Raw genomic sequence first — 18,898 nt, 5'->3', positions numbered from 1 at the left:
CAGTGTGATCTGCACTTTATTGGTGAGTATATTTTATCTTATTTTATTCACCACCTTTTAATCAATCAATCGGAGAGCACTATCTGCTGTTTTTATTTCCCTCTTCCCCTGAGAGTTGGACGTACCCCTTGGAGGACAAGCAACAATATATCCCATCAGCGGGGATTATACCGCTGTATGCCTACAAACCCCGAGCTGGCTATAGCTCAACTAAATGTGAGTGTAACATATATCATTTTTATACTATCACATTAAGTGTATACACTCCGCACGATTAGTCTTTTTCACCTTGTGTCTTCCATATTACGAGACGGTAGAAAATACTACAACAAGAGAATCTACCCCCACAGCGGAATTAGTGACTATACCTACTTTACCTCAAGACACCTATTGGAACTGACAAACCATTTTGGACTATACCTATTTATATTTTTATTGTATTGTTGTTTTTACTTTTATTTGATCCATTTTATCTTTGGCGCAACCTTTTTTTTCCTTTACTGTATATCTCTTATATAGAGGGTTAGAGGGTTACCCTCTAAAGGTCGCTGCCTGTTTAATATATTATTAGCGCTAACCTTACCCCCCTTTTTTACCCTATAGATGTATTTAGGGTGGCAGGCGGGTGGAAGGTCCCTATAGATGTATTTAGGGTGGCAGGCGGGTGGAAGATCCCTATAGATGTTTTTAGGGTGGCAGGCGGGTGGAAGATCCCTATAGATGTGTTTAGGGTGGCAGGCGGGTGGAAGATCCCTATAGATGTGTTTAGGGTGGCAGGCGGGTGGAAGATCCCTATAGGTGTGTTTAGGGTGGCAGGCGGGTGGAAGATCCCTATAGGTGTGTTTAGGGTGGCAGGCGGGTGGAAGATCCCTATAGATGTGTTTAGGGTGGCAGGCGGGTGGAAGATCCCTATAGATGTGTTTAGGGTGGCAGGCGGGTGGAAGATCCCTATAGATGTGTTTAGGGTGGCAGGCGGGTGGAAGATCCCTATAGATGTGTTTAGGGTGGCAGGCGGGTGGAAGATCCCTATAGATGTGTTTAGGGTGGCAGGCGGGTGGAAGATCCCTATAGATGTGTTTAGGGTGGCAGGCGGGTGGAAGATCCCTATAGATGTGTTTAGGGTGGCAGGCGGGTGGAAGATCCCTATAGATGTGTTTAGGGTGGCAGGCGGGTGGAAGATCCCTATAGATGTGTTTAGGGTGGCAGGCGGGTGGAAGATCCCTATAGATGTGTTTAGGGTGGCAGGCGGGTGGAAGATCCCTATAGATGTGTTTAGGGTGGCAGGCGGGTGGAAGATCCCTATAGATGTGTTTAGGGTGGCAGGCGGGTGGAAGATCCCTATAGATGTGTTTAGGGTGGCAGGCGGGTGGAAGATCCCTATAGATGTGTTTAGGGTGGCAGGCGGGTGGAAGATCCCCATCGATGTGTTTAGGGTAGCAGGCGGGTGGAAGATCCCTATAGATGTGTTTAGGGTGGCAGGCGGGTGGAAGATCCCTATAGATGTGTTTAGGGTAGCAGGCGGGTGGAAGATCCCCATCGATGTCTTTAGGGTGGCAGGCGGGTGGAAGATCCCTATAGATGTGTTTAGGGTGGCAGGCGGGTGGAAGATCCCTATAGATGTGTTTAGGGTGGCAGGCGGGTGGAAGATCCCTATAGATGTGTTTAGGGTGGCAGGCGGGTGGAAGATCCCTATAGATGTGTTTAGGGTAGCAGGCGGGTGGAAGATCCCTATAGATGTGTTTAGGGTAGCAGGCGGGTGGAAGATCCCTATAGATGTGTTTAGGGTAGCAGGCGGGTGGAAGATCCCTATAGATGTGTTTAGGGTAGCAGGCGGGTGGAAGATCCCTATAGATGTGTTTAGGGTGGCAGGCGGGTGGAAGATCCCTATAGATGTGTTTAGGGTGGCAGGCGGGTGGAAGATCCCTATAGATGTGTTTAGGGTGGCAGGCGGGTGGAAGATCCCTATAGATGTGTTTAGGGTAGCAGGCGGGTGGAAGATCCCTATAGATGTGTTTAGGGTAGCAGGCGGGTGGAAGATCCCTATAGATGTGTTTAGGGTAGCAGGCGGGTGGAAGATCCCTATAGATGTGTTTAGGGTAGCAGGCGGGTGGAAGATCCCTATAGATGTGTTTAGGGTGGCAGGCGGGTGGAAGATCCCTATAGATGTGTTTAGGGTGGCAGGCGGGTGGAAGATCCCTATAGATGTGTTTAGGGTGGCAGGCGGGTGGAAGATCCCTATAGATGTGTTTAGGGTAGCAGGCGGGTGGAAGATCCCTATAGATGTGTTTAGGGTGGCAGGCGGGTGGAAGATCCCTATAGATGTGTTTAGGGTGGCAGGCGGGTGGAAGATCCCTATAGATGTGTTTAGGGTGGCAGGCGGGTGGAAGATCCCTATAGATGTGTTTAGGGTGGCAGGCGGGTGGAAGATCCCTATAGATGTGTTTAGGGTGGCAGGCGGGTGGAAGATCCCTATAGATGTGTTTAGGGTGGCAGGCGGGTGGAAGATCCCTATAGATGTGTTTAGGGTGGCAGGTGGGTGGAAGATCCCTATAGATGTGTTTAGGGTGGCAGGCGGGTGGAAGATCCCCATCGATGTGTTTAAGGTGGCAGGCGAGTGGAAGATCCCCATCGATGTGTTTAGGGTGGCAGGCGGATGGAAGATCCCTATAGATGTGTTTAGGGTGGCAGGCGGATGGAAGATCCCTATAGATGTGTCTAGGGTGGCAGGCGGATGGAAGATCCCTATAGATGTGTTTAGGGTGGCAGGCGGGTGGAAGATCCCTATAGATGTGTTTAGGGTGGCAGGCGGATGGAAGATCCCTATAGATGTGTTTAGGGTGGCAGGCGGATGGAAGATCCCTATAGATGTGTCTAGGGTGGCAGGCGGATGGAAGATCCCTATAGATGTGTTTAGGGTGGCAGGCGGGTGGAAGATCCCTATAGATGTGTTTAGGGTGGCAGAGCTGAAAGCTACGGTAGATCATTTGTAGGTTATTAAGCTTTTACAACAGTTACAGCACGGCTAACAAGACAGGCGAGTGCAGGGTTAAAACACAAAAGAAAAGGTGAGTAAATTCTGGACTCCGCGGTACATTAGACCGCATTAAATATTCATTCAGTGAACAGAACGCCATCGATTTACACGCACTGCGTTTATAGCAAAATAAACAAAACCGCTCACTGCAAGGACATCACTGCCCCATCTCTCTATTACTGAAAGTCCCCAGGACACCTCTAGGACAGGCAAACCAAGCGGAAGAAGTCTGCCCTTCATACCACAGTCTACAGCGCCAGTCAATACAAACGCACCACAACCACCACAAAACTAACTTTCAGATCAACATTATATTTATAGACTATCCCAAACGGCAGCAAGACCAGCAGCTGGGTGACCACAAAACAATGGACATTTTACAGCAGACGGCCAGTCTCTTTAGACAGGAATTGGCCATGTCATTCTTCTCCAGATTTGAACAGATTCTGCATTAGGACGAACCTGATTGTTAAAGGTTTTAAAGCGTGAACACAAAGTGTGACTGTCAGTCACTCAAGGTCCGATATCGCACACAGACTGAGGACAATTTGCCCATGGCAAAGGGTGATGATATATTCCAGCTAAACTGAGGACACGGACTGGGGTAATCCCACGTCCATTAACTGATTGAACAGTCATGAAGGTTGGGACCCAGAGGACAAGCTGCCATTAAATACGTTCTGTAAATCTGCCCATATTTACTATACTGATACGCGGCAGCCATAGCTACCACAAGTAACAGGAAATTACAGCTAATCCCCCAGTTTATTAAATGGAGGCCAGAGATTACGTGTTTACATAGCTGACATGACACCAGACAGTAATATATAGTGTTTATATCAGAGCTGTAACCGCAGGAGGTATAAACTAACAACTTGTTATAATACATGTCTTAAAGGATCCACAATCCATAAAGAGAGTGTCGGGATAAATTCAGACGTTCTTGGAAGCTGACGATTTAGCATTTCCTTTTTAGATCACCCAGAAATGACCATTTCAGGTCCCACCGAAATTCTGACCAGAGACGCAACAAAAAGGACACAAATCAGAGAGACCTGAATGTGGAAAACAGGCAATAAAACAGCCATTAAAAAGAAGCTGAAATACAAACAGCAGATCTAGAAAGCACACAGCATGGAGCCGCGCAGATCGAGATCATTAGACAAATCATTTACTGAACACGCACATATTACTGCATATGGGATTACAATCCGCTCCCAGACTACAAAACAAAACACCACACATTTATAAATAATGGCAGTAATAGAAAACTAGAGCACAGTACTCGAAGTGGGGCAGTCGCCGTGGAAACTAGTGCAATCATTAGGAACATCCCAACAGTTACCATAGTGATTGCTCTACTTTGATAATATAATCCATCCCTAGCAATTCCCACAACACCCAGAAAGTCATCTGAAGCATTATCCATCAATAGTCAGAGAGTTTCAATCGGAAAACATTTGATGATTTTCTCCCCTCCCCATAAAATATTTGATCATATCGCATTCATCTAATCGGACTCCTTTCATCTCGAACTCAACACTCCACGGAATGCCACGGGCGCTAGAGGGGTAGTACCACGTCAAAGCTAGTCTGTGAGCCAGCAGGGCACGTATCCAATAAAGCATATTACACCCAGAATACTTTATTAAATTAGATTGAACGTCACACTGCTGGAGGGGAGACTGGTACATGAATCTGGGAGCACTGAATGAAAACACTAATATATAAACACAATGTACAGGGTGTATAGAATGTGGCATCCACTCTCAGGTCCATACATGTAACATTTTCTAAAACTATTACTCAACCCTGAATGCTATGGTGCCTATTCTTTAATGCGCAAAAATTATTCATCTTTACCACATCTCTCTCTCTCTCTATATATATATATATATATATATATATATATATATATGAAAAAAGAAAAAAATTAAATAAATAAAATATTAATATTTGTATAAGGTCTTTATCACATCAAAGTGTAGGATTCTTTTTTCACATGAATTTTTTTTCACATGGGAATCCTGATGAAAAGAGTGCAAACTGAAACGTTGATTTTTTTAAACTTTGAGCAATAAAAGCAAAGTTTTATTTCATTATCTGGAAGTCTTTGAATGCTATCTGTACCTATTTGGATAGAGATAGAACACACACACACACTTAGATTTCAAAGTGAATATTACATTTACGTTTAGAATATATTTGCTGTCACTTTGGTCTTAAATTTGAAATTCACATTGAATTCTCACTTTACTAAATAAACTTGTCAGGGAATAAAAACAAATATAAAGAAAAAAAACGGGAATAAATAGGTACAACTGGGAAAAGCACCAAGAAAAAAATGCATAAAACATGAATACAACTAGTGTCACATACACCGTATGCACCATGTACACCACGCGCACCGAATGCACCACGCGCACCGAATGCACCACGCGCACCGAATGCACCACGCGCACCGAATGCACCACGCGCACCGTATACAGACAGAGCAATCCAGGGCCCGCTTGTGGGATCCTCACATTATGACGTATCACAGCCTCCACACTCCAGGCCATGCTCGCCAGTCCATCCTGAAGCACTGCTGCAGGGCATTTGCTTCGGTTCAGAGGGGAGTTGATGATTCATGCTGGAAGATTACAAGTGGTTTATCCTGGAGGGGTTTGATCCAGGCTCTGAGCAAAAAAAATCTTCCAGATATATATCTCTACTGACTTCACTTTGAGCAGGAGGTCATTGTTTGAACAAGGCAGGCACGACCCCATGACCTGTCTATGGAGAGTACCCGGGGGATATTACCGCCAGTGTCTGTCTATGGAGAGTACCCGGGGGATATAACCGCCAGTGTCTGTCTATGGAGAGTACCCGGGGGATATTACCGCCAGTGTCTGTCTATGGAGAGTACCCGGGGGATATTACCGCCAGTGTCTGTCTATGGAGAGTACCCGGGGGATATTACCGCCAGTGTCTGTCTATGGAGAGTACCCGGGGGGTATTACCGCCAGTGTCTGTCTATGGAGAGTACCCGGGGGGTATTACCGCCATGTGTCTGTCTATGGAGAGTACCCGGGGGGTATTACCGCCAGTGTCTGTCTATGGAGAGTACCCGGGGGGTATTACCGCCAGTGTCTGTCTATGGAGAGTACCCGGGGGGTATTACCGCCAGTGTCTGTCTATGGAGAGTACCCGGGGGGTATTACCGCCAGTGTCTGTCTATGGAGAGTACCCGGGGGATATTACCGCCAGTGTCTGTCTATGGAGAGTACCCGGGGGGTATTACCGCCAGTGTCTGTCTATGGAGAGTACCCGGGGGGTATTACCGCCAGTGTCTGTCTATGGAGAGTACCCGGGGGGTATTACCGCCAGTGTCTGTCTATGGAGAGTACCCGGGGGGTATTACCGCCAGTGTCTGTCTATGGAGAGTACCCGGGGGGTATTACCGCCAGTGTCTGTCTATGGAGAGTACCCGGGGGATATTACCGCCAGTGTCTGTCTATGGAGAGTACCCGGGGGGATATTACCGCCAGTGTCTGTCTATGGAGAGTACCCGGGGGGTATTACCGCCAGTGTCTGTCTATGGAGAGTACCCGGGGGGTATTACCGCCAGTGTCTGTCTATGGAGAGTACCCGGGGGGTATTACCGCCAGTGTCTGTCTATGGAGAGTACCCGGGGGATATTACCGCCAGTGTCTGTCTATGGAGAGTACCCGGGGGATATTACCGCCAGTGTCTGTCTATGGAGAGTACCCGGGGGATATTACCGCCAGTGTCTGTCTATGGAGAGTACCCGGGGGGTATTACCGCCAGTGTCTGTCTATGGAGAGTACCCGGGGGGTATTACCGCCAGTGTCTGTCTATGGAGAGTACCCTGGGGGTATTACCGCCAGTGTCTGTCTATGGAGAGTACCCGGGGGATATTACTGCCAGTGTCTGTCTATGGAGAGTACCTGACTGTACACCTCATTTCCTATACCTTTTTGCAGTGGATGTGGCTGGAAAACCAAACCCAGTGAATTTAGAAAGGCGAGTTTAAATCTACCCTAACTAATTATCACTATTATGCACCTGTAACGTAAGTGGTTATCAACAAACAAATTTAGATATTAAACTTTTTCCTGCTAACGCAGAAGTAGAGTTGGGGCACAAACTTGGGTCTGTGTGTGTATGTGGGAATATGCTTTTCTATCCATGTACCACTCACAGAGTCCATTTTATTACATTAATATAATAGATCTCCCAAACTGCTCTGTTTGTAACGTCATGTGACTAGAAACAGAGATGTATATTATCACATAACTTACTATAGCAACGTAACATCCCCAATGTGAAGTTGCCATAGTAGCATCATATCATAGCAGCACAAGTCAATACGCCCTAACTACCCAATATGGAATAGTGCAAGACGAGAACGTCCAAGACAGCGTTATAGAATACTTGATCCCAGTGCCCAGCCACACTGCCGGACACAAGAGATGCGGTACCAAGCCGTGACAGCCAAGCAACCACAGGGGACTCCGTGCCAAGCCAGGTCAGCCAAAAAGGGGACTCCGTTCCAAGCAAACACAGCGGATGCCGTGCTAGACCAGGTCAACCAAAAAGTGGACTCCTTGCAAAGCAACCCCAGGGGATGCCGTGCTAGGCCAGGTCAACCAAAAAAGGGGACTCCTTGCAAAGCAACCCCAGGGGATGTCATACCAATCTTAGTCAGCCCAACACAGTGCCAAGTCAAGAGAGGACACTGTGCCAAGCCAGGTCAGCCAACACAGTGCCAAGTCAACACAGGGGACGCTGTGCCAAGCTCGTCAGCCAACAGAGGGGACGCCATGCTCCACTGTGTTTATATTGCATGCAATGATCCATTACTCTCCTCTTTACTGTAGTGTGCGCTACATGTTTTTTTTACCCCAGGAAAGGGGTGAATTAATGTCTTTCAGCATTTGGTTTCCCATAAATTTCTGCTAGTCTGGCCCAGAGAGCGAACAATTATAAACTCTCCAGAGACACAGCTTCAAAGAAATGGAAAGACTTGTTCTTAAAATTGGATAACGTGATATTTCAACCCCACATAAAACATATCAGATTTAATGTAAGACGTAATATAGAGCAGGGCACACTGGGTAAATGTACAGTAACCCTCTGTAAATCCCAAACTCACAGGGATTACTGGTAGGAGAAGACACTGGGAACAGCTGGGGTGCACAAAGATAAGCAGACTCAGGTTAATTGACTCAGCTGTGTCCAGACAGGTAAAAACCACATTAAACACACAACCAGCCTTTCAAAGAAAAAACATGAACGTCTGTGAGTAAGTGTCTACACATACCCATCTCTTATCTCCCCCATATATACTATATATATCTCCTGCTACGGCCCCCACCACCACCACCATCTCCTGATACGGCCCCCCCCCACCACCACCATCTCCTGCTACGCCCCCCCCCAACCCCACCACTACTACCATCTGCTACGCCCACCACCACCACCTCCTGCTACGCCCACCACCACCGCTACCTCCTGCTACGCCCCCCCCACCACCACCTCCTGCTACGCCCCCCCACCACCACCTGCTACGCCCCCCACCACCACCTCCTGCTACGCCCCCCCCACCACCACTACCTCCTGCTACGCCCCCCCACCACCACCTCCTGCTACGCCCCCACCACCACCACCTCCTGCTACGCCCCCACCACCACCACTACCTCCTGCTACGCCCCCCCCACCACTACTACCTCCTGCTATGCCCCCCCCACCACTACTACCTCCTGCTACGCCCCCCCCACCACTACTACCTCCTGCTACGCCCCACCACCACTACCTCCTGCTACGCCCACCCACCACTACTACCTCCTGCTACGCCCCCCACCCCTACTACCTCCTGCTACGCCCCCCCACCACTACTACCTCCTGCTACGCCCCCCCCACCACTACTACCTCCTGCTACGCCCCCCCCCACCACTACTACCTCCTGCTACGCCCCCCCACCACTACTACCTCCTGCTACGCCCCCCCACCACTACTACCTCCTGCTACGCCCCCCCCACCACTACTACCTCCTGCTACGCCCCCCCCACCACTACCTCCTGCTACGCCCCCCCCACCACTACCTCCTGCTACGCCCCCCCCACCACTACTACCTCCTGCTACGCCCCCCCCACCACTACTACCTCCTGCTACGCCCCCCCACCACTACTACCTCCTGCTACGCCCCCCCCACCACTACCTCCTGCTACGCCTCCCCCCACCACTACCTCCTGCTACGCCCCCCCCACCACTACTACCTCCTGCTACGCCCCCCCCACCACTACTACCTCCTGCTACGCCCCCCCACCACTACTACCTCCTGCTACGCCCCCCCCACCACTACTACCTCCTGCTACGCCCCCCCCACCACTACTACCTCCTGCTACGCCCCCCCCACCACTACTACCTCCTGCTACGCCCCCCCCACCACTACTACCTCCTGCTACGCCCCCCCCACCACTACTACCTCCTGCTACGCCCCCCCCACCACTACTACCTCCTGCTACGCCCCCCCCACCACTACCTCCTGCTACGCCCCCCCCACCACTACTACCTCCTGCTACGCCCCCCCCACCACTACTACCTCCTGCTACGCCCCCCCCACCACTACTACCTCCTGCTACGCCCCCCCACCACTACTACCTCCTGCTACGCCCCCCCCACCACTACTACCTCCTGCTACGCCCCCCCCACCACTACTACCTCCTGCTACGCCCCCCCCACCACTACTACCTCCTGCTACGCCCCCCCCACCCCTACTACCTCCTGCTACGCCCCCCCCACCCATCTCCACCCCCTTAATTATATTTCCCACAGTAACAGATTACATTGTTAACTGGTCAGAGATTTATATTTTACTGGTAAAGAAAGACCCTATTTGCACAATATCCCTGGTTCAACAGAAGAACCAGCCTGTGAAAATGCTGGGTCTTCTGGATGGAGATTCCCAGGTTATTTAATATCAGATAATTGTTATATCAATGGGAACAAACTGACTGAGCCATGCATCGCTGAACATGTGGAGTCAATGTGCCCACAGGGCAGGAGTGGGCGAGGAATGGCACCTGGAGCCCTGTCCGACCCCTGACTCACTGAGATAATCATCGTACGGAGTCTGAGTAATTCCCCATCATGCAACCCGTTCACCACCAGAGATCTGCACAATTCCTCCTTCCTGAAACCCTTTTACAGCCAAGGTCATGCAGATTAACCCCTCGGATCTCCCTGCCAGAGACCACAGTAACACCTTCACTGCCAGACCTGTAAATCATCAACCCCCTGGGTCAAAGTAACCACTTCTATGCCAGAGACGACATGTAGATAACATGCCTCTCAGGACCCACAGTAACCTCTTCACTGCCACAGACCTGCAGAGTATGCCTCTCAGTACCCACAGTAACCTCTTCACTGCCACAGACCTGCAGAGTATGCCTCTCAGGATCTACAGTAACCTTTTCACTGCCACAGACCTGCAGATTATGCCTCTCAGGACCCACAGTAACCTCTTCACTGCCACAGACCTGCAGAGTATGCCTCTCAGGATTTACAGTAACCCCTTCACTGCCACAGTCCCACAGAATATGCCTCGTAAGACCCACAGTAACCAATTCCGTGTCAGAGAGGTACACAACATATCCGTCTCAAGAATCACCGTAACCTCTTCCCTTCCACAGACATGCCGGCATTAATGCCAGGAACCACATTAACCTCTTACCTGCCACAAAACTCCAGAGTGCCTCTCTCACTAACCTCAGTAATCCCTTCCCTGCCTTGCTGGAACACAAAGCGCCTCTCTCACTAACCCCATCCCTGCCAGACTTAAAGAGAATACATCATTATTAACAATAATCCTTACCTTTCCGGAGAGCTGCAAGACTAATTATCAATATTCCATCACCAACCAGATTAACCATTCACTCCGTGGTTAAAACATCAATCTTGTCTTTCTAATATATCCAAAACATTTTTTTAAATTTACATTGCCACCCAGTCCTCCACACACAGGGCAACCGTCACCACTCGGTCCTCCACACACAGGGCGACCGTCACCACCCGGTCCTCCACACACACACAGGGCGACCGTCACCACCCGGTCCTCCACACACACACACACACACAGGGCGACCGTCACCACCCAGTCCTCCACACACACAGGGCGACCGTCACCACCCAGTCCTCCACACACAGGGCGACCGTCACCACCCAGTCCTCCACACACAGGGCGACCGTCACCACCCAGTCCTCCACACACAGGGCGACCGTCACCACCCAGTCCTCCACACACAGGGCGACCGTCACCACCCAGTCCTCCACACACAGGGCGACCGTCACCACCCAGTCCTCCACACACAGGGCGACCGTCACCACCCGGTCCTCCACACACAGGGCGACCGTCACCACCCGGTCCTCCACACACAGGGCGACCGTCACCACCCGGTCCTCCACACACAGGGCGACCGTCACCACCCGGTCCTCCACACACAGGGCGACCGTCACCACCCGGTCCTCCACACACAGGGCAACCGTCACCACCCAGTCCTCCACACACAGGGCAACCGTTGTGACGGAACTATGAATTCTGGACATACAAAAGACCGAATTGCTTGTTACATGTGAACCACTATTACCAAAGAATGAATCCAAACCACCGAACACCGGACCACCCTGGTGTGCAATTAAGTGATATTTCACCTCCCAGCTCTATTTCAGCCGTCCGCATGGTTCAGCACGAATCCTTTGTGTTAAGCATAGGTGGCCGCCATTTCGGGACTTTACACGTGTTCGCGGCCATCTTACGCACGAACAGCGGTGTTTGCCAGCAATCACCTGGAACTAAAAACGGATACGCAAACAGGCGAACACCGCTGAGACCTCTAGGACAACGTAGATTCGTGCTGGAACTACCGACCGACCGGCCGTTCGGTAGAAAGACTAAACCTTACATGGGGATTCCGGCGAACCCCGAGATAGCTGTGGATGGCAAGGGTTTCGTGGGGTTTTAACGCACGAACGGAGAACGGCTGCAAGGCCAAAACTTGTGGAACTCTTTTCGGCTAGAAAATCTGTGCGGTCGGTCAAAACTTCAAAGAGCCATAACTCCCGAACCCTTTAACTGATTGAGCCGGATTTTGGATATGTTGTTCCCCTGAACCAGGACTATCTGAGGATACCGAATTTAAAGATGTACCTCCTGTTTTTGGGGTACATCCAGAACTTGGGTAAAATTGTGTGCGTGTTAACATGAGGAGACATGGGGGTTGTACCATGCATGTGATTGGTTATTGTGGTAATTATGTAGGTGTAGCCCTTTCCAGGGCAGTATTGCATAAAAAAAAAGAGATCCGTCAATAAACATCAGTTCTGCTTGACCTTTCAAAACGTCTCGTTCTTGGAGGGGATTTATTGTACCGTTACGCTGTTCCAGTTTACAGCTATGCCTGACTCTGCCCTTGGATTTCGTGGATGGGATTGAGAGCTCCATTACTACACAGCAGCTTGTCAGGAAAAGGACGTCTCCAACGGCTGATACCCCCCTTACTACCTGGGTAGCCGTTACAACCATCACCACCCAGTCCTCCACACACAGGGCGACCGTCACCACCCAGTCCTCCACACACAGGGCGACCGTCACCACCCAGTCCTCCACACACAGGGCGACCGTCACCACCCAGTCCTCCACACACAGGGCGACCGTCACCACCCAGTCCTCCACACACAGGGCGACCGTCACCACCCAGTCCTCCACACACAGGGCGACCGTCACCACCCAGTCCTCCACACACAGGGCGACCGTCACCACCCAGTCCTCCACACACAGGGCGACCGTCACCACCCAGTCCTCCACACACAGGGCGACCGTCACCACCCAGTCCTCCACACACAGGGCGACCGTCACCACCCAGTCCTCCACACACAGGGCGACCGTCACCACCCAGTCCTCCACACACAGGGCGACCGTCACCACCCAGTCCTCCACACACAGGGCGACCGTCACCACCCAGTCCTCCACACACAGGGCGACCGTCACCACCCAGTCCTCCACACACAGGGCGACCGTCACCACCCAGTCCTCCACACACACAGGGCGACCGTCACCACCCAGTCCTCCACACACAGGGCGACCATCACCACCCAGTCCTCCACACACAGGGCGACCATCACCACCCAGTCCTCCACACACAGGGCGACCATCACCACCCAGTCCTCCACACACAGGGCGACCGTCACCACCCAGTCCTCCACACACAGGGCGACCATCACCACCCAGTCCTCCACACACAGGGCGACCGTCACCACCCAGTCCTCCACACACAGGGCGACCGTCACCACCCAGTCCTCCACACACAGGGCGACCATCACCACCCAGTCCTCCACACACAGGGCGACCGTCACCATCCCGTCCTCCAAACACAGGGCAACGGGTCCTCCACTAAGGGAAACCGTCACCACCTGATCCTCCATACAGAGCAAACATCGCCATCCTAAGAAGACAATCAGTGCACAGCCATATAATGAAGTTGAGTGCCCCAGAGACCCCAGATAATACTCCCAGTGTAATCACTCACCCACTACAAGAATCCCAGAGAGGATTACTGCAATGCCAGCTGCGCCCATGGTGTCTGTGGATCACTGTGCCATGTATGCCAATTGGGCGAGTGTCCAGATGCAGTGAGGTTTCCACTCTCCTTCGCTGCTCTTATTCCTATACAGAGAGACATAAGTTAAAATAGTCCCTTCAGCAGGGACTGGGGCAGGGGACAGGAGAGACAAAAACAAGAAGGGACATACACAGCATGGTTCACTAATCAAAAGTAGGCACAACGTGTACTATATTATATAGTCTTCCCCACCGACTGATCACTGGTACACACAAATACAAATTAATAATTAATTAAAAATAGACGAAACTTGTTAAAACACACTACAGGACAATATTATATTATCTAACCCACAGACTGATCCATCATACACACACACACACACACACAAATCCAAAAATAGAGGCAAAATGTAAAAACAAACTACAGGACAATATTATATTATCTAACCCACAGACTGATCCATCATACACACACACACACACACACACACACACACACAAATCCAAAAATAGAGGCAAAATGTAAAAACAAACTACAGGACAATATTATATTATCTAACCCACAGACTGATCCATCATACATACACACACACACACACACAAATCCAAAAATAGAGGCAAAATGTAAAAACAAACTACAGGACAATATAATATTATCTAACCCACAGACTGATCACCGGTACACACATCAATCAGCATGTTACAATGCCCACCACACAGACTGGTCCCTGCTTCACATACACACACTAATCTCAGTAAAGGTACATTTCCCACACTCCCCAATTACTGGCATTATCTACATGATAGACAATCATTACCAACACTAATCCAATTATGCACTACATCACACACCACAAGTCAAACAAACTACAACAACACAGATCACAAACATGCACAGAACTACACACAATAAATCACATACGCTAAACATTTATATCCACACACAGACATGCTAAAACAATGCATTTTATTACACATATATCCAACGTTAACAACTAGAGACACACACCATATTAAAACAAAGGACTAACAGAGTTAAAAATACACTAAGCACACAGAGGACACAAATACACACACAGCATACTAAAACACAGACATACAGTGTTACATACCGAGTACATAGAAACACACAAACACCATACTAAACACAGGACACACAGTGTTACATACCGAGTACAAACACAAATAAAACCACTGTTTAGGAATAGTGATTATTAAAAGATACAGATCAGGATGTGTAGATTAATTCTGCTTGTACTATGTGACACACACAACTCTGAGAGTAACACACAGTGCTACAAACACACAGCTCTGAGAGTAACACACAGTGCTACACACACACACAGTGCTACACACACACACACACACACACACACACACACAGCTCTGAGAGTAACACACAGTGCTACACACACACACAGTGCTACACACACACACACACACAGCTCTGAGAGTAACACACAGTGCTACACACACACAGCTCTGAGAGTAACACACAGTGCTACACACACACAGCTCTGAGAATAACACAGCTCTGAGAGTAACGCACAGTGCTACACACACACAGCTCTGAGAGTAACACACAGTGCTACACACACACAGTTCTGAGAGTAACACAGCTCTGAGAGTAACGCACAGTGCTACACACACACACACACAGCTCTGAGAGTAACACAGCTCTGAGAGTAACACACAGTGCTACACACACACACACACAGCTCTGAGAGTAACAGCTCTGAGAGTAACACACAGTGCTACACACAGCTCTGAGAGTAACACAGCTCTGAGAGTAACACAGCTCTGAGAGTAACACACAGTGCTACACACACACAGCTCTGAGAGTAACACACAGTGCTACACACACACACAGCTCTGAGAGTAACACAGTGCTACACACACACACAGCTCTGAGAGTAACACAGTGCTACACACACACACACAGCTCTGAGAATAACACAGCTCTGAGAGTAACACACAGTGCTACACACACACACAGCTCTGAGAATAACACAGCTCTGAGAGTAACACACAGTGCTACACACACACACACAGCTCTGAGAGTAACACACAGTGCTACAAACACACACACAGCTCTGAGAGTAACACACAGTGCTACAAACACACACACAGCTCTGAGAATAACACACAGTGCTACAAACACACACACAGCTCTGAGAATAACACACAGTGCTACAAACACACACACAGCTCTGAGAATAACACACAGTGCTACAAACACACACACACAGTGCTGAGAATAACACACAGTGCTACACACACAGCTCTGAGAATAACACACACACACAGTGCTGAGAATAACAAACAGTGCTACACACACAGCTCTGAGAGTAACACACACACACAGTGCTACAAACACACACACACAGTGCTACAAACACACACACACACACAGTGCTACAAACCCACAGCTCTGAGAGTAACACACAGTGCTATACACACACACAGCTCTGAGAGTAACACACAGTGCTACAAACACACAGCTCTGAGAGTAACACACAGTGCTACACACACACACAGTGCTACACACACAGCTCTGAGAGTAACACACAGTGCTACACACACAGCTCTGAGAACACACAGTGCTGCAAACACACACACACAGTGCTGAGAATAACACACAGTGCTACACACACAGCTCTGAGAGTAACACACAGTGCTATACACACACACACACACACAGTGCTACAAACACACATCTCTGAGAGTAACACACAGTGCTACAAACACACACAGCTCTGAGAGTAACACACAGTTCTATACACACATACAGCTCTGAGAGTAACACACAGTAACAATACCTGATAATGCCTGAAGCAACAGAGCTCCACACCCAGAGCTCCCAGCTCCACAACTCACAATGAATCGCTAGCCAAGCCCAGATCCACCTCTCAACAGAGACTGCCCACCTCTCTCAAAAAGAGACACACCCCAATTCACAGAGACTGCCCACCTCTCTCAAAAAGAGACACACCCTCAATTCACCGAGACTGCCCACCTCTCTCAAAAAGAGACACACCCCAATTCACAGAGACTGCCCACCTCTCTCAAAAAGACACACCCCAATTCACAGAGACTGCCCAGCTCTCTCAAAAAGAGACACCCCCCCCAACTCACAGAGACTGCCCACCTATCTCAAAAAGAGACACACCCCAATTCACAGAGACTGCCCACCTCTCTCAAAGAGACACACCCCAATTCACAGACTGCCCACCTCTCTCAAAAACACACCCCAATTCACAGAGACTGCCCAGCTCTCTCAAAAAGAGACACCCCCCAATTCACAGAGACTGCCCACCTATCTCAAAAAGAGACACACCCCAATTCACAGAGACTGCCCACCTCTCAAAAAGACACACCCCAATTCACAGAGACTGCCCAGCTCTCTCAAAAAGAGACACCCCCCCAATTCACAGAGACTGCCCACCTATCTCGAAAAGAGACACACCCCAATTCACAGAGACTGCCCACCTCTCTCAAAGAGACACACCCCCAATTCACAGACTGCCCACCTCTCTCAAAAATAGACACCCCCTCAATTCACCGAGACTGCCCACCTATCTCAAAAGAGACACACCCTCAATTCAACGAGACTGCCCAGCACTCTCAAAAAGAGACACACCCTCAATTCACAGAGACTGCCCACCTCTCTCAAAAAGAGACACACCCCAATTCACAGAGACTGTCCACCTCTCTCAAAAAGAGACACACCCTCAATTCACCGAGACTGCCCACCTCTCTCAAAAAGAGACACACCCTCAATTCACCGAGACTGCCCAGCTCTCTCAAAAAGAGACACACCCCAATTCACAGAGACTGCCCACCTCTCTCAAAAAGAGACACACCCTCAATTCACCGAGACTGCCCACCTCTCTCTCTCTCACACACACACAGACTGCCCACCTCTCTCTCTCTCACACACACACAGACTGCCCACCTCTCTCACAGACTGCCCACCTCTCTCTCACATAATGCCCACCTCTCTCTCTTTCTCTCTCTCTCACAGACTGCCCACCTCTCTCTCTCTCTCTCAGACTGCCCACCTCTCTCTCACAGACTGCCCACCTCTCTCTCACATACTGCCCACCTCTCTCTCTTTCTCTCTCTCTCACAGACTGCCCACCTCTCTCTCTCTCTCTCTCTCACAGACTGCCCACCTCTCTCTCTCACACAGACTGCCCTCTCTCTCTCACTCACAGACTGCCCACCTCTCTCTCTCTCTCACAGACTGCCCACCTCTCTCTCTCTCTCACACACAGACTGCCCACCTCTCTCTCTCTCACACACAGACTGCCCACCTCTCTCTCTCTCACACACAGACTGCCCACCTCTCTCTCTCTCTCACACACAGACTGCCCACCTCTCTCTCACACACACTGCCCACCTCTCTCTCTCTCTCTCTCACAGACTGCCCACCTCTCTCTCTCTCACAGACTGCCCACCTCTCTCTCTGTCACAGACTGCCCACCTCTCTCTCTCTCACAGACTGCCCACCTCTCTCTCACTCACAGACTGCCCACCTCTCTCTCTCTCTCACTCACAGACTGCCCACCTCTCTCTCTCTCTCACTCACAGACTGCCCACCTTTCTCTCTCACTCACAGACTGCCCACCTCTCTCTCACTCACAGACTGCCCACCTTTCTCTCTCACTCACAGACTGCCCACCTCTCTCTCACTCACAGACTGCCCACCTTTCTCTCTCACTCACAGACTGCCCACCTCTCTCTCACTCACAGACTGCCCACCTCTCTCTCACTAACAGACTGCCCACCTCTCTCTCACTCACAGACTGCCCACCTCTCTCTCTCACTCACAGACTGCCCACCTCTCTCTCTCTCTCTCTCTCTCACAGACTGCCCACCTCTCTCTCTCTCTCTCACAGACTGCCCACCTCTCTCTCTCTCACTCACAGACTGCCCACCTCTCTCTCTCTCTCTCTCACAGACTGCCCACCTCTCTCTCACAGACTGCCCACCTCTCTCTCACAGACTGCCCACCTCTCTCTCACAGACTGCCCACCTCTCTCTCTCACAGACTGCCCACCTCTCTCTTTCTCTCTCACATACTGCCCATCTCTCTCTCACAGACTGCCCACCTCTCTCTCTCTCACACAGACTGCCCACCTCTCTCTCTCACACAGACTGCCCACCTCTCTCTCTCTCACACAGACTGCCCACCTCTCTCTCTCTCTCACACAGACTGCCCACCTCTCTCTCACACA

The 18,898-nt window shown here is 50.2% G+C and overlaps 1 protein-coding gene across 1 annotated transcript in view; it reads right to left on the bottom strand.

Annotated features, from left to right (window-relative positions):
• IGSF3 (immunoglobulin superfamily member 3) overlaps window positions 1–16,573 on the bottom strand; it is a 71,889-nt gene extending 55,316 nt beyond the window's left edge. The window contains exons 1-2 of the mRNA XM_063445883.1: window positions 16,478–16,573; window positions 13,624–13,760 (exon numbers count right to left, since the gene is read on the bottom strand). Of these exons, the coding sequence (XP_063301953.1) occupies window positions 13,624–13,672 (49 nt within the window). The 5' untranslated portion in view covers window positions 13,673–13,760; window positions 16,478–16,573. The remainder of the gene's footprint in view (window positions 1–13,623; window positions 13,761–16,477) is intronic.
• Window positions 16,574–18,898: the final 2,325 nt, after the last annotated feature.

Source organism: Pelobates fuscus, chromosome 1 (assembly GCF_036172605.1).
Source record: "Pelobates fuscus isolate aPelFus1 chromosome 1, aPelFus1.pri, whole genome shotgun sequence".
Lineage (NCBI taxonomy): Eukaryota > Metazoa > Chordata > Amphibia > Anura > Pelobatidae > Pelobates > Pelobates fuscus.
The sequence above is the reverse complement of the archived record's forward strand: the minus strand, read 5'-3'. Positions and strand labels throughout refer to the sequence as shown.